Source organism: Haematobia irritans, chromosome 1, assembly GCF_050003625.1.
Source record: "Haematobia irritans isolate KBUSLIRL chromosome 1, ASM5000362v1, whole genome shotgun sequence".
In the NCBI taxonomy this organism is placed as follows: Eukaryota; Metazoa; Arthropoda; class Insecta; order Diptera; family Muscidae; genus Haematobia; species Haematobia irritans.
This window is the reverse complement of record NC_134397.1, coordinates 80,570,315-80,594,119: the sequence shown is the minus strand read 5'-3', so window position 1 is coordinate 80,594,119 and position 23,805 is coordinate 80,570,315. Positions and strand designations below refer to the sequence as shown.

General features: G+C 37.0%; 1 protein-coding gene across 1 annotated transcript in view; it reads left to right on the top strand.

Annotated features, from left to right (window-relative positions):
* LOC142221295 (uncharacterized) overlaps positions 1–20,444 on the top strand; it is a 112,502-nt gene extending 92,058 nt beyond the window's left edge. Inside the window, exons 4-9 of the mRNA XM_075290962.1 lie at positions 9,631–9,997; positions 10,066–10,298; positions 10,545–11,429; positions 18,668–18,923; positions 18,988–19,292; positions 19,413–20,444. Coding sequence (XP_075147077.1) covers positions 9,631–9,997; positions 10,066–10,298; positions 10,545–11,429; positions 18,668–18,923; positions 18,988–19,292; positions 19,413–20,340 — 2,974 coding nt within the window. The 3' untranslated portion in view covers positions 20,341–20,444. The remainder of the gene's footprint in view (positions 1–9,630; positions 9,998–10,065; positions 10,299–10,544; positions 11,430–18,667; positions 18,924–18,987; positions 19,293–19,412) is intronic.
* The last annotated feature ends 3,361 nt before the right edge of the window (positions 20,445–23,805 follow it).

Sequence of the window (23,805 nt, the reverse complement as noted above, 5' to 3'; positions counted from 1 at the left end):
ATTTTTTGACATTTCTGAAACTTGAAATTTCAAGCGATTGCATGAAAAATTTCAACGTATAAATGCTGAAGTTTTTAAGAAGCAACTTTAAAAGAGAATACAAAAAATTACACGCAACCAATTGCATCGTCTAAAACCCCTCAAACAAACTAAAAGTTATTCAAAAACGTAAGATGTAAAGTATTGAAGATATTTTTCAAACTTGTTACTACAACTAAATGCAATTTGGACTATAATTTTTTTTTCTAAAAGTTCGAACATTTTTCACAAAAAGTACGAAAGGTTTTCCTAAAAAGTACGAAAGTGTTTCGTTAAAAGTATGTAATATTTGTCATAAAAACTATGCAAATTTTTCGTAAAAAGTACGAAACAATTTCATAAAAAAAACGAAATTCTTTCATAAAAAGTATAAAACTTTTTTATAAAAAGTACGAAGTTTTTTCTTACAAACTACGAAAAATTTGTAAGAACTTTTCTTCGTCAAATGAACGAAGTATTTCGTACTTTTAATGAAAAGTTTCGTTGGTTGTAAAACAATGACAAATTTCGTACTTTTAACGAAATGTTTTGTTCATGCAAAAATTAATCCATATCGGTCCATAATTATATATATAGCCCCCACTAAAACTTAGAGGCTCCCCTCCGGAGCGGCTTCTTTAAAATAAAGACATTTTTTAGCGACATATCTGGCTTTAAATCTAGGATCAATAACATAAAATTAGGATACAGATCTCATTTATCAAATTGTCTTTCTCTGTTCCCGGTTTATTAGTAAAGGACGTAAGCACCATGTTCAACAGAACAAGACAAAAATTTTAAAATTTACATTTATAAAGTGATCATAAATATATATTAAAATAATATTTTTAAAATCAAAAACAAACAAGTATTTACGGCCAGGCCGAATCTTATGTACCCTCCACCATGAAGCAAATTTCATCCGATCCGGCTGAAATTTGCTTCTCTTAGAGGATTCGCAAGCCAAATTTGGGGGTCCGTTTATATGGGGGCTATACGTAAAAGTGGACCGATATGGCCCATTTGCAATACCATCCGACCTAAATCAATGACAACTACTTGTGCAAAGTATCAAATCGATAGCTTGTTTCGTTCGGAAGTTAGCGTGATTTCAACAGACGGACGGACGGACATGCTCAGATCGACTCAGAATTTCACCACGACCCAGAATATATATACTTTATGGGGTCTTAGAGCAATATTTCGATGTGTTACAAACGGAATGACAAAGTTAATATACCCCCCATCCTATGGTGGAGTGTATAAAAATGGTATCGAAAAGGTAATGACCTATGGCATCTATTTTATACTCGGTCAATAAGGCTACCCCATAATTCTCTTAACAATTTCAAGATGAACGAAACTTAAAGGTTTTTCAACCATTAGTTTGAATAACCGGTTCCTACACTGGAAGAATAAAGATGATAATGATGATTGTCTTTTTAATAGACAATTTTGTTTTGTGTATAATAAACATTGCACCATGATTGTTTATAATTGCGGAATGTTCTCAGTATGAAATTTAATTCGAGTTTTTTTCTTGCTAAATTGAAACCACTCTTCGGAGAATTTCTTTTGAAAAAGTATTGCGTTAACTTTTCAAACTAACCGAAGCGTTCTAATGATTAGAGTTTTTGTTTTTACATACAAACTAAAAAAAAATCTGTTTACTTTCATTTCTTGGACCACACGCTTGGCTTGGCATTATATTCGGATCGCCATACAAAGAAGAACCTACGAAAACAAAAGGCGTATCATTCCGCGAGTTTTGTATGAATAACCCTGCCATTATTTTCATTTCTATATCAAAGCGTAAAAACAATGACGATGATCAAAACACCTCTTATTGAAAATATAAAACAATTAAATTCAAAGAACTGTTAGCTTCCAAATGAGGCTTACAATATTATTTCTGTTTTTTTTTTTGTGGTAATAAATCTCGCTACGATTATGGACGATTCTAGGCCACCTAAATTAAAGCCGCCATAACCAAGCAAACAAATGCCTCGCAAATGTCCCATAAATTGATCGCCACCATGAGAAAGTCACACACACACACACAACTGCTGCCATACTGATCGACTTCGCATTTCAATCCAAAAGAGGTGTTTTGATTGCTCTTCACAGCTTCCATTCCAGGTCCATTGATAACATAATTTCCATGAAGACAATAGTCGCCCGACTTAGACGTACCATACACAATGGTGACGGGGAACATTGATTTAGATTTTTTGTGTCATCTAGCGGTATTAATCCATTCCAAGATCATTGTGCTACAATGCTATTCCAATCACCAATGCAATCGATGATCATAGTGAAGTGTATGGAGCATCATCGGTGTTAGCATGTTCTCTAAGCCATGGTCACTCCATATGATGTGTGTTTTGACCAATCCGGTTTGTCTTTTATTGAATAAGGCTTTTGTTCCATTGCCTTCGATGTAGTCATTCAGATAGAAGGCACCGAAAGTCATCATATGCAGCTCGTGTTTTACTTAATTCAGCATATGGTTCGATATGTTCCCGAAAATATTGATTAACTTGCAATGGACATAATTATTCACTCAAAAAATTGCATTTAATTATTCACCCCTGCCAAAAAAAATAATGAAAATTTATTTTATTTCCATTAGATTATGTTAAGTTAAAGATTTATTTCGGGCTCATATACCACATTAACTAAGAGTACCTATTATGTTACATATCATATATCAACTTCTAGTTTTTACCTTTGAACCCGCCCGATTATTTCTTTCTGTTGAACCAACCTGATTGGCCCAAAAACATCAGCAGACTGCTTAAGTGAACGTTTTCCAAGTCCACCAGTAATCTAAAGTTATATGCCCCTAAAACTCGCTTACGCCTAAGGTTGCCACATGATGGTTGCCGAAATCCCGGACTTTGCGCCGTACATTCCGGGATTTGTCGGGACAAGCATAAAATGTCGGATGGTATTGCAAATGGGCCATATATATCCACTTTTACGTATAGCCCCCATATAAACGGACCCCCAATTTTGGCTTGCGATTGCTCTAAAAGAAGCAAATTTTATCCGATCAGGCTGAAATTTGGTACATGGTGTTGGTATATGGTCTCTAACAACCATGCAAAAATTGGTCGATATCGGTCCACTTTTACGTATAACCCCCATATAAACGGACCCCCAAATTTGGCTTGCGGAGCCTCTAAGAGAAGCAAATTTCATCCGATCCGGCTGAAATTTGGTACATGGTGTTGGTATATGTTCTCTAATGACCATGTAAAAATTGTCCATATCGGTCTATAGTTATATAGCCGATCCCCAATCACACAACAATTGGTCCATATCGGTTCATAATCATGGTTGCCACTCGAGCCAAAAATAATCTACCAAAATTTTATTTTTAAAGAAAACATTGTCAAAATGTTATTTCTATAGAAAATTTTGTCAAGATTTTATTTCTATAGAAAATTTTGTCAAAATTTTATTTCTATAGAAAATTGTTTCCAAATTTTATTTCTATAGAAAATTTTGTCAAAATTTTATTTTGTCAAAATTTTATTTCTATAGAAACTTTAAACTTTATTATATACGTATTTAATCGGCCTTTTTTAGTTAAATATATATCACGTATGGACTATGTGGTATATTTTAACGGAACATTTTGCATTGTAGACATAACTTTGCTTATTTCTCAAAGTACTAAAGTATAATTTCTACAATGACATTTGCGCTATTTTCTATAGCCAATATGAGTTTCTAATTCTTTTTTTAAATAAATAATGTTTAACAGCTGTCCAACATAAAATTAGTATTTCGATTCAAGTAATTGAAATTCTGGGATTTTTTAACATTTTGTGAAAGATTCGGGATACTTCTGGGATAGTCCTGGCGAATCCCGGCCATCTGGCAAGCCAACTTACGTCTTACACAAAATGCAGGACACTCACACAAGAGGCGCCTTATTGATTACTTTTCCTGCGCATCATACTTCACGCAAATAGAGTTTGCGCACTCGCCTATCAGGCAGTGACCCGTTAAAGCAGATATCAAGAGTGTTATCTGACGTCTTGAGTATATTAGCATATCTAGTGTACAGCTATGTTTAAATGGGCCATATTTGTTTGGTGTGGTTGCAAAACCTTGCTATTATCCCATCGGACATTCGTCATCATAACAGATTTCTCACGCAGTATGAGTTTGAAAATAGCCAGAGGCATACCAAAGATTCTAGCTACCCTGGAGAATGGGTAGTTCCTTGCTATCTCATTCGATTCGTTGTTCCCTGGCGTGTTCCTGTGGCCAGGCACTAGATGTGTGCACGTGAGTAATATTTTACTCACGACGGAGATCTTATTCACGCACACTTACGATAGATATTTTTTAGTAGAATTCACGCTCACACTCGAAAATCTTTTAAATGTTGTAACTCACGAAAATTATCGTGACTCACGAATAATTTTATGAGTAATTTACATATAGAACCTGCGTGAAAATATGAATATGATTAAAATCGAGAGCTTTGTGAAACTCTTAACACTAAAATTATAAATGAGTTTAATTCGTAAGCATTTTATGTTCGTAAACGGGATTATTGTCGTGAGCGTGTTTTTCCGAAATTCCTTACTCACGCACACTCACGAAGATATTATTTTCGTGACTCACGCTCACGCACGACACGGCATCACGCCAGGCACTCTTTTAGGTGATAATACTGCTCAGTCATCTCGTTGAGAGATTTGCGGTCTGCAGTCTATAGCCGTTTTCGAGTTAAAGAATACAGAGTCCAAGGATTTTGACCGTCTGAGTATATATTAATGCCAACATTTGTTGGAACATTATTTGTCGGCCAATCTGCCACCTGTTTTAATGCCAATATTTCAGCCTAAAAAACACTACTGTGATTAGGTAACCGTTTCGCTATTTTAAGTTCCAGGTCCTTAGAATATACTTCGAAACCCACTTGTCCATCCAATTTGGAACGATCGGTGCAGAATCTATATAACTTATATTCCCCGGGGTCTGTGTGCTCCACGCCTCACTGTTGGGAATTAGAGGGATTCGCCAAAATGTAATCCACTACGTTTGGCAAATCTGCCATTATTTTGAGGTTTGAACTGTGGCCATGCCTTTTTTCGAACACAGCGATAGCTCGTGCAACCGTCAAACACTTCTCTGAATTAGTCTCACGATTGCGTTTGTTGGGCGAAGAAAGAAAATGTAGCTCAATAGCGCCGCCACGGTGGGGTTTAGTGGAAACATTTTAAGAAAACCTATAAAACTGGCTCTATTCCCGACTGTTCTGGTTTACAACCAAGGACGTCCCACCCTCATGTCTAAGAAACACGGGCCTAAACAATCATCAAGTGAAGTCCATATAAATCAAGATGTTCAAAAAATAAAATTATGAGGACCATATACGCAGAATTTTTTCTGATTTAATCGCAAAATTAATTGCTCCAATTATTTTTTAATAAAAATGTCTTCAATCACAAAAATGATAGTATCAATCATAGAATTATTTATAAGCAAATAGACTTGATTTCTTGGCCACTTTCAATTAATTTTTAAACGGTTCAATTAAAAATTTAATTGATTTTAGTAATAGAAGACAATTTTCTTTAATATTTTTAATTGAAACCTTTTTTATTGAATTAAATTGTTAATTGGCATAATTACGATTTTAAATGAAAGCATAGAAAATAGTAAACGTCGTTAAACTAAATATTAAAAATTATTAAATTTTTTATAATTGAGATTTATTTTAATTAAAAATAAGAGGAATCAGTCACAGTTTCATTGAAATTTTCTGAAATTTCATTTGGAAAAATGTTGATGATATATTTTCTGCGTGGGAACATTTTTACTTTTCAAATATTAATTTATTCGCTTTAAAATGATGAGAAAAGTAATATAGAAAGAAATGAATGCGACAAACTGGGGCACTGGTACTAATCCTGTGGTAGGTCTGTTAGTGGCAATATGTACCAAATTTTCGTAGGATCGCCAGTTGGACAGGTGGTGAATTTTTTTCTTACGTAGTAATGAGTGCTACCCGATTCTATATTTAGCTCAATGACAAGGAGACTCCTTCTTATAGCTGAAGAGAAACAATGAAATACACAGGAATATCAGCATCATTACTTAGAGGGACAAACTACCGCTGAAAAACATTTTTGGTGCTCGGCCGAAACTGTGATCTAGCGTTGAGAGTACGTCTATGCCGGCAGGAGCAGCAGAGTAATGGTGTATGTTGGACATTTTAAGAAGACGTTATTGTGAACACTACCTATGCCTGGCCCATCTTTAAACCGGGGATTATAAACAAATTATGGAATTGGTCTAAGAAGTTACAGCACACATCAAGGCGAATATTGGCATGGGTATATATAGGCTCTAATGAGACAGCGAATTTTGGATCCTCTTTGCAATCTAACCTAACCTAGATATATCAAGTTTATCCGGTTTTAAGGATTATTTAAAGTAATATTTTTTAAATGCCTTTGTATTTTAATTTTGCCAAATGCTTCTGAATTTTTACTCACCTGGTAACAAAAACTACGATTTTCAATAAAAGTTAACATTTAATATTCCTGTTCAATTTAACGAATATTTCTAAATAACGAAATAACGTTCGTAAAACCTAGCTTCGACTGTAGTTCGATCTAGCGCTATCTGTCCCCCTGTTGAAATCACGCTAATTTCGAACGAAAGTTAGTTAGGTTAGGTTGTAGAGGGTAACATCAATTTTCTTGAATTGATGCCCACTTAGACCAGTATAGGTCCATTGTGATCCCTCGATGTGATTTTTCAATCTTTCTCCTTCCGATGCGGTCCGCTTTGCCACAGAAACTTCCACCTACTCGTTCTCTTTGAAAGAAATCTCAGAATAACCAACCAGAGGCCCTGATGAATGCAAGTATGTTCCTTAAGCTGCACTCCCGCAGATCAGTGAGAGCCTGAAAGAAAAAGGAGCCCAGTATCTTGTTTCTTTTAAAGGATAAAGCTGGGCACTGACACAGGAAGTGGCACGAGTCCTCCGTAACTTCCAGGTATCATCGTCTTTAAGTGCTATTCTTACCATGTGTTTCCCAAGTGTGTTATGTCCTGTTATGATAACAATCAATGGCCGTAAATCCTCTCTGTTCATCGACAACAAAATTTCACAGTTCCTACGTTTCTTTTCATCCCATATCAACTTGGTTTGCTCGCAACCATCCGAAGAGACCCAGCGTCTTCGCCATTGCTCATCATATTTAACCTCTATCCTGTAATGATAAGAAGATAGTGGAGGAAAAACGTCCGCTAGGACGTTGTTCGTTCCACGAGCACACTCCTTAGCCAGCACATCCGCTTCCTCACTTCCTATTATCCCATAGTGCCCAGGTACCCAGCACAGAGTTATATTATGCTGTTCAGTGAGAACCTTGAGTTCTCACTGAACAGCGGCTGACTACCCTAGACCTTATGTCAGCACTGAACAATGCCTTTATAGCTGCCTGACTGTCGATGAAGAAGCTGATATCGCTTCTGAATAACGGCCACATCAACCGCGACTCAGCAGCCTTTGTGATCGCAGAAATCTCAGCCTGAAAATACTGCAATCACTATCCAGCGTGTAAGACTCTATTATTCCTAGTTCACTACAATAGATTGCCCGTTCCTTCCTCCATCTTTGATCCGTCCGTATACATGTTCAGGGTTCCGAAGGGTATCCTCCTGTCTTCCCACTCCTCCATACTTGCTATAATGTATGTCGGTTGGTGATGATAAACATGCTCCGTGGCCATATGGTCCGTCTCTCTATACTGCCCGGCCAGAACTTCAGTATGCCTGCAGGCTGTCCTCTCCAGCGTGTTCAAGCTCTTAAGTCTCAGAAGTGTCAGTTCAGCCGTCTTCCTTACGTGTAAATCGAGTGGGATAAATCCCATCAGTACCTCCAAAGCGGCAGTGGCTGTGGTCCTCATCGCACCTGTCATATAGATGAGTTCAGTCCTATTTACCCTATTTATTCTCGATATATGATTTTGGTGTCTCACGATTGTCCACCAAACATGACAGCCATATGTGGCCACAGGTCTTACAACCGCGGTATAAAGCCAGCCAAAAAGAGAAGGCCTCATTCCCCATTCGAACGAAACAAGCTATCAACTATGCCATCTAGAAGCTATTTAAAATATTGCCCATATCATTCCATAATTATTTATATCCCCCCTACACTCCAAAAAAAATTTACTTTGATCCAAAGATTTTGACCTTCTCTTAAGCATTTTGGTATTGATTCCGAGCCAAAGATGCGGCTTCTTTAAAATAAAGAAATTTTTATCTCATTTATCAAATTTTCATTCACTTTTCGCGGTTTATTAATAAAGGCACTCACGTACAAACAAATGCCAGTTTAAAAATCCAAATTATAACGGATACATCTAAGTAAAAAATGTTTTCTTAATTCCAAAAACCGAAAACTTCGTACCAAAGACGCTAAATCCGCAAAATAAGTCTTAGGCTATATTTGAAGCGTTTTTATCTTAAATCAAAAGTTTCAATATTTCAGTTAACTTAAGGACAATTTCTTTAAATTAAAAATGTGTTTCTTTACTCTAAGAAAAAGTAGCCTTAGTTAAAAAGACATGCGACGTTGACGGAGGGACGCAAATTTACAAAATTTTTGTCCTAAATTTTAATTTGAATGAATTTAATGAAAATAAGTTTGGAGCAAAGATTACGAGTATAAACTTTACTTTAATTAAAATTTCTTTATTTTAATGAAATGTTCCCTTAATATTTTGTAAGAAGAAAATTTCCCCCGATCAGGTTGAAATTCGCTGCACGATGACCTCTAAATACCATGCAAAAATTGGTCCATACACTCAATAACAAGTTTTCTTGGATCCATATTTTGACCTTCCCGTTAGGATTTCGGTAGCGACTCCAAGCCAGTAAAAATTTAAAAAATATACCTCCTCAAAATAAGTCTATATTCTAAGCATTTTTATATCCATCATCATAAGATGTTGATTGATTAAAAATGAAAATAATAGCAGACTTTTCAACGAATTTCTTTAATTTCAAAAAATTAAATCAAGAATGCAACATACTCAAAATAAACCATAGCCTAAAAAACAGAAAAGTTTACTTGGATCCAACGATTTTGACCTTAAGGATTTTGGTATTGATTTCGAGCCAAAGACGCGACGCGAATAAAGACATTTCTAAGCGACCTATCTGCTTATAAATCTAGGATCAATAAAATTAAAATTAGGTTACAGATCCCATTTATCGAAGTTTATATATTCTAAAGTTTCAATATTTCAGTTAATTTAAGGACGTTTTCTTTAATTATTTTTTTTCACTTTAGTAGAAAATTTAGCAAAAATTTGTGTCCAATAAAAATAATTTTTTTTAGCAAAAATGTTAAACTTTATTTTAATTAAAATTTCATTATTTTAAAGAAATTTGTCCTTAATGTTTTGTAAATTGCGCATTATAAAATTTAGGTTGCGTAATCTTTAATATCACGTAAATATTTTTTCAGTGTAATTTTAATGTAGATATGATTTTTCAGTTTTAAACTTTTTCTGTATAAAAGACATAAATATTTCTAATATTTATACTTTTATTTACACATTTCAGCCGATCTGCAAGAAGCCAACGCCTCGATGATCCTCACGGTTCTCATCGAACCAGATCCATCATTATGTATGGACGCAGCGAACTGGCCAGTACAGGGGCCGATAGTACACGCTCCATCACCAGTTATTTGCATGAGACAAACGAAACAGCAAAAATACTGGCTGACAATGCCAAAAAGGATGTGCAACGGATTAGCAACAGTGTCCAGGCACAGATCGAACAGCTTTTTACAGATGTCGCTAAAGATGCTACCAGCAGTTTTCCCGTAACCTGTCTAGGTTCATTGCCACTCAAAGATAAGGTGACTAGTCTGCAGGGCCTACAGGAGCCTTTGAGAGAGCTTTATTTAAAGGAAGTCTACGAAGAGGTACGAGGGTCAAATAGTGAATACCTACCACGATATGAAACAACTCATGATTTTTTTTTTACTTTTAGAAAAGAAATGTAGGAACTTTGGACATTTGTGCGACAGGTCTTCGTGTGAAGATCACAAACAAAAGCAACAGCACAAAGTCTACTGAAGTAGGAGACATCACACCTTTCCACAATATTGCAGTATGGTCAGCGGTTAAATTCACAGTCTCAGCAGATGATGGCGGAGCAGCATTTTTACCACTGATTACTTCGCCTGAAAATATTGACAAGAGTTTATTATTTCAGCCATTAAGGTAAGTTTTAAAAAGAATTGGCCTTAAGATTGATGTGTTATCTATCCCAGCAAACCAATTTGGAACTTCTTCCCAGGTCATTAGGTAAACTGTGTATAGAAAAACTTTCTTCCAGAGATGCGCTTATTTCCCACTTCACAAACCATTTGGTTTACATTTATAGTAATGACTTTGGAAGAACTTTTAATATTTACTCAAACTATTTGTGTACTCATATCCTAATGTTATGTCCATGTCTATTTGTAGTGTGGTAGAACAAAAACGCCTAGCCAACAACCAGCATGCCCCTATTTTCGCTGTAGTGATGCGTTCTGCTGGTATGCCTAAAATTCTTGAGTGTCATGGATTCATCTGCAAGAGCACCGAGGATGCCATTGTCATTGCTGCGACACTGTATCAAAGTCTGATGGCCCATGTAAGTTCGAACTCTCATCGCAGTACTAAGCGCAGAGCGCCACGTAATCAGAATGGTGTCAGCTGTATAAGCATTGCCAGCAGTTCTGCCATTACGGGATCCAATTACCTATCACGTTCCCAACTTACATCAGGTGGTAGGAAAAGCTCTTTTCGTAGTACCAGCGGTAGCGTTGGAAATGTACCTTCGGTATCCTCTAGATCGGGGCGCAAGAAGCGAGTTGCAACAAGTTCACTTAGTTCCACTAGCAACATTATCAATGAAGCTGCAGAGACTTCAACAGAAGAGAGAAAACGTAAATCTCACAAATCGAAAAGGGCGCCACCTATACCCACTACAATTCCTGGGGAAATGTCCAGAAAATTGCATTCCTCAGGCAGAGAAAGTCGAAATTCCCCGTCGTTATCATACCTCGGTAAATTTGATGACAATATTAAGAATGGAAATTCACCACAATCAAGGAAATCAAGCGGCGATGCGGTATATAGAGCTTCGCAGCTCTTGGGCAATGGTATGCCACCAGCAGTTGTAGCAGCTGCAGTGGCTTCCTCCGGTAATGGTCTACGAACTGGCGATGCAAGTGGTGATATTTTAACACGTGTTGCAATACCTAGATCCGGTAGCTTCCTTAACACAGGAGGCCTTACACGGTACAAATCGAGAGCAGCACGCCGTAATTCAGAGAAAATTGGAACTGGCGGTTGCGGCGGTGGAGGGTAAGTAGTCAAGTTTATGAATGAATTTTTAAAACAACATTTTTAAGTTTTAAGCTGAGTACTATGTTAAGTTTTCTAACTAAAAACTAGCATGTTTTCACGGTTACTTTTTTATTAATTAATTTAGAAATATAAAATTATTTGCAATCAATTCCTTGGATCTTTTCCATCCATTATTTGGTAAGACTTGATCAAAATATAATCGTCTTCATAAATATGTTTGTACTTATAATTTAGTGTTTTGGTGAAAAAACCGAACATAGTACTCACCTTTAATCGCCAGAAACATATGACAGGATGCCTTTTTTTAAGATGCGAATTTAAAAAAGGTGCTACTTTTCCTTGGGTCTCATTTAGTCTTGTCTAATAACAGGTTGGCTGAAAAGTTCCCAGTCTAGCACATAGATGGCGTCGCTAGTATTAAATGCATATTATTTTTATATAGTACCAACCTTCAAATGATTTGACGTCTGTAAGTCAATTAGTTTGTGAGATAGAGCGTTATTTGTGAAGCAACTTTTGTTATTGTGAAAAAAAAATGGAAAAAAAGGAATTTCGTGTTTTGATAAAATACTGATTTCTGAAGAGAAAAAATACGGTGGAAGCAAAAACTTGGCTTGATAATGAGTTTCCGGACTCTGCCCCAGGGAAATCAACAATAATTGATTGGTATGCAAAATTCAAGCGTGGTGAAATGAGCACAGGGGACGGTGAACGCAGTGGACGCCCGAAAGAGGTGGTTACCGACGAAAACGTCCAAAAAATCCACAAAATGATTTTGAATGACCGTAAAATGAAGTTGATCTAGATAGCAGAGGCCTTAACGATATCAAAGGAACGTGTTGGTCATATCATTCATCAACATACCGTAAGAACATATGAGCCACGATTGTGGCTCGATTCGTAATCTGAATATTTAATATTTCGCTCGAAATCTTGGGCAATGCGTTCCAATATTTTCCGCAAGATTAATGTCAGAGTTATTGCTCTAATTGATCTACAAGTCGTTTAACTTGCTTCTCAGGTTTTATGAAAATCACACATGTCTAGATCCATTATATTTTCATGTGCAAGTGGCTTTTGGTGATAACTGTACAATTTACCACTCACATATATCCAAAAATATGTCACATATCGCCTGTGTGGCCAATAATCGTCGAATTATCATGTGCAGTAAAATATATATTATAGGAACACATTTCAATATTTTATAACTCAAAACGATTTTTTTTTTGTTTAGCCTAAAAGTATGCAAATAGTTCAAACATTTGTTAGACAAATAGGGATGCATTCTCCGATTTAATAATATGCCGAGAAAATGGCTGTTAGAATGGAGTAGACCAAAAAAAACTGTAGTAAATGGAAGTAAAAAGATTTTTTATACCCTCCATTTGATGGGATAACACATTCTGGGTCGTGGTGAAATTCTGAGTCGACCTAGGGATGTCCGCCCGTCTGTAGAAATCACTCTAACTTGCGAACGAAACAAGCTGTCGACTTTAAACTTGGCACAAGTACTTGTTATTATTGTAAGTCGGGCGGTATTGTCAATGCCATATTAGACCGCTTTTATGTATAGCCTCCATATAAACCGTGGAAATCGGTTAACGGTTTTGCATTCGTTGGAAAGGTTTCGGGCTACGTAAGGTTTATAGCAAAACAAGTATATACAGCACAAAGTTCGTCCGGGCCGAATCTTAAATACCCAACACCATGAACCAAATATTAGGGTTTCCTTTGAAATTTCAGGAGGGCTTGAGGACTTGAGGACACTTCCCGAAGATAAATTTTAAGATTTCACCTATGAGGACTATATCAGATTCTGGATTTATAAGAACCATTTTTGTTTGAGTTTTAGAGGAATCATTAACATCTCTTGTAAGTGTGCAAGAAAATTATAAAATAATGTCTTGATTTGAAATCTTAAATCTGTAGAAGTAAAATGTGGAAATTTTAAATTGAGTTTCAAGCAATTTTCATGATCAGTGCGCCTTCTACACCCTCAAGAAGTGAAGTCGGTCTATATGGAGGCATTACCAAATGGACCGATAAAAACTTAATCCGATACAAATTTCGTGAGCCTAAAATACCAGAATATTTACAATTTCAGGCAAATCAGATAAAAACTATGGTTTCTAGAAACCTAAGGAGTTAAATCGGGAGATCGTTCTTATGGGGGCTATACTAAAATATGGACCGTCTCGAAAACTCACCGTTTTCGGCACACCTCTTTATGACCCGAAAATACCTCTAGATTTCCAATATCAGGTAAATAGGATAAAAACTTCGGATTCTAGAAGCCCAAGGAGTAAAATCAGGAAATCGGTCTATATGGGGGCTATACCAAAATATGGACCGATACTCACCATTTTCGGCACACCTCTTTATGGTCCTAAAATACCTCTAGATTTCCAATTTCAGACAAATTGGATAAAAACTACGGTTTCTATAAGCCCACGACCCCAAATCGGGAGGTCGTTTTATATGGGGACCCTACCAAAACATGGACCGATACTCACAATTTTTGGCACACGTATTTGGGATCCTACAATACCTCTAGATTTCCAATTTCAGGTAAATTGAATAAAAACTGCGGTTTCTATAAGCCCAAGAAGTAAAATCGGGAGATCGGTCTATGTGGGGGGTATACCAACATATGGGCCGATACTCACAATTTTTGGCACACGTATTTGTGGTCATAAAATACCTCTAGATTTCAAATTTCAGGCAAATTGGATAAAAACTACGATTTCTATAAGCCCAAGACCCCAAATCGGGAGGTCGGTTTATATGGGGACTATACCGATATAGCCCATCTTCGAACTTGACCTGCCCGCAGACAAAAGACGAGTTCGTGCAAAATTTCAGCACGATTGCTTCATTATTGAAGATTGTAGCGTGATTACAACAGACAGACAGACAGACGGACAGACGGACATCGTTATATCGTCTTAGAATTTCTCCCTGATCAAGAATATATATACTTTATATAGTCGGAAATCGATATTTCGATGTGTTACAAACGGAATGACAAACTTATTATACCCCCGTCACCATTCTATGGTCGTGGGTATAAAAAAAATCAAGAAAAGTTTAAATGGAAAAGCGGGAAATTTTTTTATACACTGCGCCATCTTTGATGCATGTCCAGAACGCACGAACCGATTTCCACGGCTTTGCATTCGTTGGAATGGTCTCGGGCTCTGTGAGGTGTATAGCAAAAAAAATCAAGAAAAGTTTGAACGGAAAAGCGGGAAAATATTTTTTTACATACATCGCACATTACAAAAATTTCTATTTTGAATTCATCGCAGTTGCCTTTGTTATGAAATAATTTATTTTTTCACGTGGAAAATGTTCGGAGAACGTAGAGGGTAATCATGTGGTGAAAATAGGGTACCTCATTTTTTGATACTCGGTGAGGGAAGGGGACATCCCCCTTGCCAGACTTTTTAAAATTGGTCCAACGTTCTCCGATTTGGGTGACATAGAACCGCTACTTTTTTTTCGGCATTTGGTCACGGAGTTGGACCACCCTTAATACGATTTTTGTTTAAAGTACAGTAAAACAACAAAAATTCGCATATTTACTTGAGATTTACAGAGAACACGCCGTGACGTTATGAATTTATTATGAGATACCTGATTTCTTCACATTTGGTCGGGAAGGGGGACTTCCCCCTTGCCCGACTTTTTTTAAAATTGGAACAAAATTATCTGATTTGCTTGAAATTTTCAGGGAATGTTGAAGGGGGCGTTTAGGCAAAGAACAGGTATTTTATTTTTCAATATTTGGTCGAAGAGGGGGGGCCTCCCCTTACTGACATTTTACGGACAACTTGGGGAAGATTATGAAATTTATATTAAGTATATGATTTTTTAATATTTGGTCGGGGAAAAATAAAAGGGCACACGGAGACCTCATTTCTCCTCAAGTACATACCGTGAAACAACTAAACTTTTCCAATTTATTTTAAATTTACAGAGGATGTGGGGTAGGTTATATTATTATAATGGATATCTGATTTTGTGATATTTGGACGGGAACCTTCTCCTTGCCCCACTCTATAAAACTTGAAGGAAGGTTTACAGATTTTCTTGGAATTTGCAAAGAAAGTGAACTCCCTTTACCAAAAATAGACCAAAATCTAAAAAAAAAGTAAATCTCCGATTTATTTGAAATTGGGAGAAGATGATTAAATTTATACAGGGTTCATAATTTTTCGATGTCTGGTTGGGGAAGGGAATAGTGAAATTGGGTAGCTTGTGAAATGAATATAGGGTACCTGAATTTACGATATCTGGTCGGGGAGGAGCGAAGGAGGGGGTTCCCTTTTGTCCGATTTTTTGAAATTAGAGGATTGTCGATAAATGGGAACTCGGTACATAATATTATGATCTTTCCACAGACTTCTGCCAGACTTTTTTAAGTAAAAAACTTAAGTTTACATGAAGTTGACAGGCAACGTAGAAGGTACTTTATTTTCCGGTATATGTTTGGGAAAGGCTCCCAAACATATTCCGTGTCCAACACTTAAACACATGTTAATGTGGTCAATTTACTTTTACTTTTTCCGATTTATTGGACGGTATGTTGACAAACCACGCATGAAATTCAAAGGAAATGTAGAAGATTATCCAACGATTTGAAAGTGAGCACCCCCTACCCGACGTTTGTTAAGCCGATCCGTTTTACATCTGCATAACTGCCCTATTTCTGTATATAAACGAAAAAGCAAGTAGTCCGATTTTTTTAACGTACAGGGCACGTGTGTGGAAACCATGGAGTGATTAATCAGTACTACAGTTTTGTGCCCTTCCCCTGACCCTACTCTTTAAAAGAGTTCAAATCTTTTCGAATTTGTTTTCAGATCGAAGGATATGGTTGACAAATTTAACGAAAATATGCTTTAGGAGGCGCAGCGAAGCGGGCCGGGTTACGCTAGTTTAATATAGTTTGATTTGAAGTGAAAATTGGAGGATCTAATTTGGTATAACCTTATCCGAAAATCTGCTTAAATCTAATTTATATTGAATTGAATATTATCAGATCTCAAAAATGACACAGATCTAATGGTACAAATAGAATTAAATATATCAACAGATATTGCCAGAACTTACATAATATCTGTTCATATCTGACGGTTCTTTACACCATCCCAGAAAAAAGTTGGAAGTTCTAAAGGCATAACTTTAAAAATACTTCCAAATTTTTCCTCGCAAAGATATTCTTTATTTTAACTATACAAGAAGTTCTTTTAATTAATTTTTTATAACACATTTTTATGGGTAATTTTATCTTTTATTGTTTCAAATTTTGCAAAAACAGAGTAAGAATTAATAAAGTGGTACAAATTATTTAAACATTTTCGACAAATTTGCGAAATCCCTCCTAAAAAATTGCGGATTTTTGAAAATAGTTGAGGTCAAACATTTGAGACAAGCGCTAGAATACATTAAAAATTATAAAAATTAGTTATTTGGCAAAATATCACAAATTTGTTCATATCACATCCAAAGCATTAAATCGGATCACACCTTAAGAAGTGATTCAGTACAACGGCTGTTGAAATGGTGGACATCCCTCATATGACAAGTCCATGTTAAATTCATTGCTTCTGGGACAATTTTGCACCACTTTCGGATCCAAAAGAACATTTTCACTACTTTTTGGCGGCGTTTTTTTTTTTTTTTTGCTGGGATGCTTTTAAATATACATTCATATCTGCATAGATCTAATATCTCATTTTTGACCCCCAATTATATCAAATCTGATCTCTCAATTTTTACTAGGGTATATAGAGCGATACCTAGTTTTTAATTCTGTGTCTCTTAGGGATTCATTTTTCGGTCGGCCAGTAATATACGCAGATGTGGGACCAATAGTTTGGAGCTTGGGTCACACAAATAAAATGTTGCTTCTGATTCACGTCCAAATGTCGTGGAATAAATGGGGTTCGTTTCTTCCAAACCTATTTTAGGAATGTAAAAAAAAAATTTGTAAACCTGATTTATTATACTGAACAGATTTCGAAAAGTCCCCATAAAAATCCCCAAATATCTAGAAATTACCCAGAACAGACTACATCAGATTCTGGATTTATAAGAACGATTTTTGCTTGAGTTCTGGTGAAAACTTATACTTCACGTTCGAGCGTTCAAGAAAATGGAATGAAATATTTGCGCCTTCTATATAACCATATAGACTGATCGGGAAATCAGTCTATATGGGTGTCTATAACAGAATATGGGCCGATATACGGTATATTTGGCTATTTGTAGTCCCAAAACAACACTGCTTTTCAAATTACAGTCAAAACGGAGGAAAATTGCGGCTTCTATGCCCTCAATATGATCGGTCCATTTCTAAATCAAACTAATTGAGTAAATATTACGACGTCTAGAAACTCAAGAAGTCAAATTGGGAGATCGGTATATATGGGGGGCTGTATCGATAAAGCCCAGCTTTAAACAAGACCTGGGAGCCACCGTGGTGCAATGGTTAGCATGCCCGCCTTGCATACACAAGGTCGTGGGTTCGATTTCTGCTTCGACCGAACACCAAAAAGTTTTTCAGCGGTGGGTTATCCCACCTCAGTAAAGTTTGGCACACGTTTTGGGCAAATATTTGCCTGATGTGATCATACCCTAAGTAAATATTTTTCGACATATTTTAGAAAATTGATTAGATATGTATATTATTATTATTATTTTTTTTTTGCCACGTGTTAAAGAAAACTTAGTGTTTTGTAAAATTTAAAAATCTGAAGTATTTTATGAGCAAGTTCTGAATTGACTTATTGCCCTGAATGGTTCAATCTGTTTTGAGTGCGATTTTTTCGTGATCAATTCGACCTCACTTACATGGCACTTTTTTTACACTGTTTGTTATACTTTTTGGCAATTCTTAGCTGTGAAGCAGGTACGAGCCATTACCTTGTGCTGTTAAAATAATACTGGGTAATGGCATTAAGGACATTTTTTTCTAACATTGACCATTATAGGTGCATAAATATACGGAATAACAAAGAAAATGACAATGTGACATTATTGTTTGTGATTATTTATAAGATGCAAAATCCCAAACACGCACACTCCCACCTAATCATGCACTACTATTTATGTCTTGCACAATCCTGGAATATCCGATATCAAATGCACCCTTACCATGTATTCCATTTAGTATTGTAACATAATTACGGAAAAGTCGTTCCTTACTTCCATTTCAATGTTTCTAGTTCACCACTTGGTTTCAGCGAACTCTTCAATGAATTCCGTTTACATGAAAATCTCCACTCCTTGGATGATATTTTGTCAGCCATCATAGATGCCGATGGTATGTCCTTCAATGATCTGAAGCCCATCTATAAGGAATTTCTGCTGAAACTGGCCGTAACGCTAACTAAAGATGAACTCTTTCAACGATCGAAAAATATCATGCGACGACAGAAGAAGAAGAAACTGAAGCGCAAACTATATTCCAGTAATTCCCAGGTATGTTTGTTGAAAACCAGAGAAAATTCGTTGCATTTTCAAACCTTAAATCCTTTTTTTACAGAAAAAACCGAAAACCCCTATTTTTGGCACAAAAAGTTTGAAGAAGGTTTTTCAGTTAGGACAGTTTCGCTCGTGTCGTGGAAAACCACCGAAACCGCCTCGTAATAAAGATCTAGAGAATCATCGAAAATCCGAGCCACCCATCATAATTGGACCGCCCACGGCCATTTCTTCACATCCCAACCAAGGACGTGCTCCTAATCATCAACACAATCAGAGAAATCGGGCCACCACCAGTGGCTCCGATGTATCTCTGGTACGTCCAGATAATGCATTTCCTGGCTTAAATAGGAACAGTAGCAGCGGGTATGTACCTTGCAGGTTCGGTTTTCACCAAAAACAACCTTCATTCTCCCCGACTATACTATATCTTCTGGCACAATGCTTTCAACCGATTTCTGAAGAATTTTTATTTTCCATTTTCAGCTATGTCTCCTGCTCGGAATGTAGCTACGATTCTGAATCATGCACGTGTACATCGGCAGATCGTTGCTATTGCAGCTTGAGAACAGATGAACTTAACGAACGGGAGCTGCGTCGACGCAATGAGCGTAAATCATCGAAAAGGCACAATGTCGTAGCCAATCGTCAATCCTTAATTTCTTGCAAGTCAGAAGACAAGTGTTATTGTTCCCTGGTAGAGGAGGAGAATGCTGCCACTGCAGCAGAAGAGGATACACACAATTCCGACACCACCTGGTGTGACACCGACAGTTGCGTTAGTGCCAGCAAATGCTATTGCAAGCACATAGCCCTCAATGCCGGCAACCGACCTTTGGAAGCCAATGGAAAGAATAAATTGCACAGACGCAAATCTCGTTCATCGACACGAAAGTCATCAGAAAAATTGGCCGTGGACTACGAACTATTCAATCTTAACAACAATGGCAATAGCAAACCTTTGAAGTCCCATGAGGCTCTGAGTGTCAAGAAAAGCGTAGAGGCTGCTGCCGTATTTGCCGATGTCAAGTTGAGTCAAACCACTGACATTAAAAGTCTCTGTTCGAGTACGAATAACAAGAACAGTGTATCGTCCCGTTCTTATTCGATAGCTTCGCGGCGGCAATCGCAATCCTATCGCAAGCGCGAATCATTCAGCATAGGACGTAGAAATGAGAAAAACGCTGCTCAACTACAATCGCTCTCCTCGAGTTCATCTCAGAAGTCATGCAGTGCTGACGATCTACTCAAGCAATTGAACTACATCGAAAACAATATAGCCCGTGCCGCTTCGGTGCACAGTGGTAAGAGTAAAACCCGTGAATTAATTCTACGGGAGAATTTCCAGAACAACTATCAATCGATGCGAGCCGTTAGTGCCTCACTTGAGGATACCTTGGGATATTTGCCATAATTTTTTCGACGAAGACATCTCTCTATCTGTTCGAATAAACTTAGTAGTAGTAGTAGCAATAAGAGTGAATGTAGGTTGAGTTGAAGATCGATGTAGTGGAAGGATTCTTAAAGAGGAAGAGTTAACGTCAGTCTTATCAATAAGTCACTTACAAAAGAAATATCATTTAGGATGATCACTAGATAACTCTAAAGATTAGTTGATCACCTTAAAGAATTAAGTGGGAAGTCAACGTGGTGTAATGGTTAGCAAGCCCGCCTTGCATACAAAGGGACAGCACTCATTTATATGAGAGAAGATCACCACTTTTGGTATCACAATGGCCTGAATAGTCTAAGTCAAAACCTAAGGCATTAAGTCCATTACTGATGATTGGAGTGGTGATTTAGATCACATTCAATAGGAATTAATAAAAAAGGAGTAATTACCAGGACAATATAGAAAAGCTGAAACCAATTTGTGAACTTCATAGCTTATATTTCTGATCGATATGATCAGAGGCTGAAATTTATATATAATTTGCAGAGGTCGACATTACTTCGCATTATGTTGACCGATAGTATACAAACAGTTGACCGCAAACAGCATAAATATGTTTTGCCAATCAGAGTTATAAGAAAAACTAAACACTTCTGTCTCTCAGATGAATTTGACAATTTATTTCCACTCCAGGGCAGTGGAAGAGGAAATTCTCCAAAGGTTCACAAAATATAATAAGGTTCGATAGTCGTATTCGAGAAAACTGGGCCTTCAATATCACTTCTCTATAGAGTTATCTTCGCCCTTGCGACCATCTCGGTGTTCTGCACAGTTTTACAGGTTCTACAAACGTCCATTATTCCAACTCAAATCGCATAGACTAACTTTTCCTTAACTGCTTCAATGTTTTCAGCGGTTGTTGCCGTTCTGACATATTCTGGGCCTTTTTTAAACCGATTATAGCACATAAAAGACTCGCCAAATGCCACAATACCCATTCCAAATAGCCTTGTAAATTTAATTTCAGTTTTAATATTAGCCACTGTTGCTCCAAAACTTTTATCGTTGCTCATTTCGAAAGATTATTCGGAACGCTTTCAGTCTGTTATCCATACATCAGGTTCTGTAAGGTAGACTATGCGGTTTGCAAATGTTAAATGGCATCCCCACCTGCTAGCACCTTGTTTTGCTCTCCTCACCAGCTGCTGAAATTCCGTCAAAGGTGGTGGTAGATTGGTCTTACGCATAGTGTTCAGAGGAATGGTCGCTCACTTCAACCCTTTTCGAATCAGTGAAACATTTCGGTCAGTTAGTTCACTAGTTCATTAGCGGTCAGTGACTGGTTCATTTCAAGTTGTTTTAATGCTTTCGTCTATTTCATCATAGATTACAAATATTAGGTCTGCTTTGATTTATTCATTCCACAAAAACACATTCGAAAAGATTCCCGAATAAGTCGTGTGCTAAAATGGGAGCGGTTCTGTAGTTTAGTTCCTGCTTGAATTAAATGATGAATGTCGTGGTTAAATTCTGCCACTTAATTTGCAACATCTTTGGATTCTTAAATTAAATTGTCTTTTTTACTATTTTTGATTATTGTACAATTCGTTCTATATATCGTGTTGGCTAATAAAAATTCATGATAACAGGTTGGCTGATAAGTCCCCGGTCTAACAAAAGAAAGACACATTCAAAATTCGTTTTTATTATTCAATATAGCTCGCTTCAAGAGCGATACAACGAATCTAACGATACCATTTTGGTAGTACCCCTTCGGTTATGCCTCAAAATAGGCATCAGTTTCGGCGATCACCTCTTCATTGCAGCCAATTTTTTTCCTTGCGAGCATCCTTTTGAGGTCTGAGGACAAGAAAAAGTTGCTTGGGGCCAGATCTGGAGAATACGGTGGGTGGGGAAGCAATTCGAAGCCCAATTCATGAATTTTTGCCATCGTTCTCAATGACTTGTGGCACGGTGCGTTGTCTTGGTGGAACAACACTTTTTCTTCTTCATATGGGGCCATTTTGCCGCGATTTCGATCTTCAAACGCTCCAATAACGCCATATAATAGTCACTGTTGATGGTTTTTCCCTTCTCAAGATAATCGATAAAAATTATTCCATGCGCATCCCAAAAAACAGAGGCCATTACTTTGCCAGCGGACTTTTGAGTCTTTCCACGCTTCGGAGACGGTTCACCGGTCGCTGTCCACTCAGCCGACTGTCGATTGGACTCAGGAGTGTAGTGATGGAGCCATGTTTCATCCATTGTCACATATCGACGGAAAAACTCGGGTATATTACGAGTTAACAGCTGAAAACACCGCTCAGCATCATCAACACGTTGTTGTTTTTGGTCAAATGTGAGCTCGCGCGGCAACCATTTTGCACAGAGCTTCCGCATATCCAAATATTGATGAATGATATGACCAACACGTTCCTTTTCTTTAAGGCCTCTGCTATCTCGATCAACTTCATTTTACGGTCATTCAAAATCATTTTGTTGATTTTTTTGATGTTTTCGTCGGTAACCACCTCTTTCGGGCGTCCACTGCGTTCACCGTCCTCCGTGCCCATTTCACCACGCTTGAATTTTGCATACCAATCAATTATTGTTGATTTCCCTGGAGCAGAGTCCGGAAACTCATTATCAAGACAAGTTTTTGCCTCCACCGTATTTTTTCCCTTCAGAAAACAGTATTTTATCAAAACACGAAATTCCTTTTTTTCCAATTTTTTTTTCACAATAACAAAAGTTGCTTCACAAAAGACGCTCTATCTCACAAACTATTTGACTTACAGACGTCAAATTTTGACACGAATCATTTGAAGGTTGGTGCTATATAAAAGTAATATACATTTAATACTAGCGACGCCATCTATGTGTCAGACCGGAACTTATTAGCCAACCTGTTAGTACAACCTTTTAAGCAATAGTAATTTACACAATTTTGCAAAATTTAGGAAGTCAATTAAAATACTTTCAACTACGTCGAGATTATATTTTTTATACAGAAAAAATCGACCTTCATCCAAAAACCCTCTTGAAAGGCCGTGATGACTTCGTTGATGCGATACTTTTGTCTATATTTTTCCTCTGGGTTTATTGACATCTTAAGCGATCCTTGACAAGCTTACAAAACGAAGAATACAATATCTTTGTGTCGAGAAGTTTGTCAAGGTAGCCAAATTTTGTTCATTTCATTTATTCATTCAATGGATTTTACAATTTTTTTTTTTTGATGTAAATAAGTCCGACATTCACCAATGTGGTATCACAATGGAGTTAATAGTCTAAGTGAGCCTGATACATCGGGCTGCCACCTAACCTAACCTAACCTAACCTATGTCCGACATTAGAATATCCTTATTTGTTCATTAAAAATTCTGAAGGTGATCCAAGCTAGCATGTGACGATAGATATTCTACACTGAAATGAATTTAATACGAATACTAGAATTAATAAAATGTATACTTCCAATTGAGA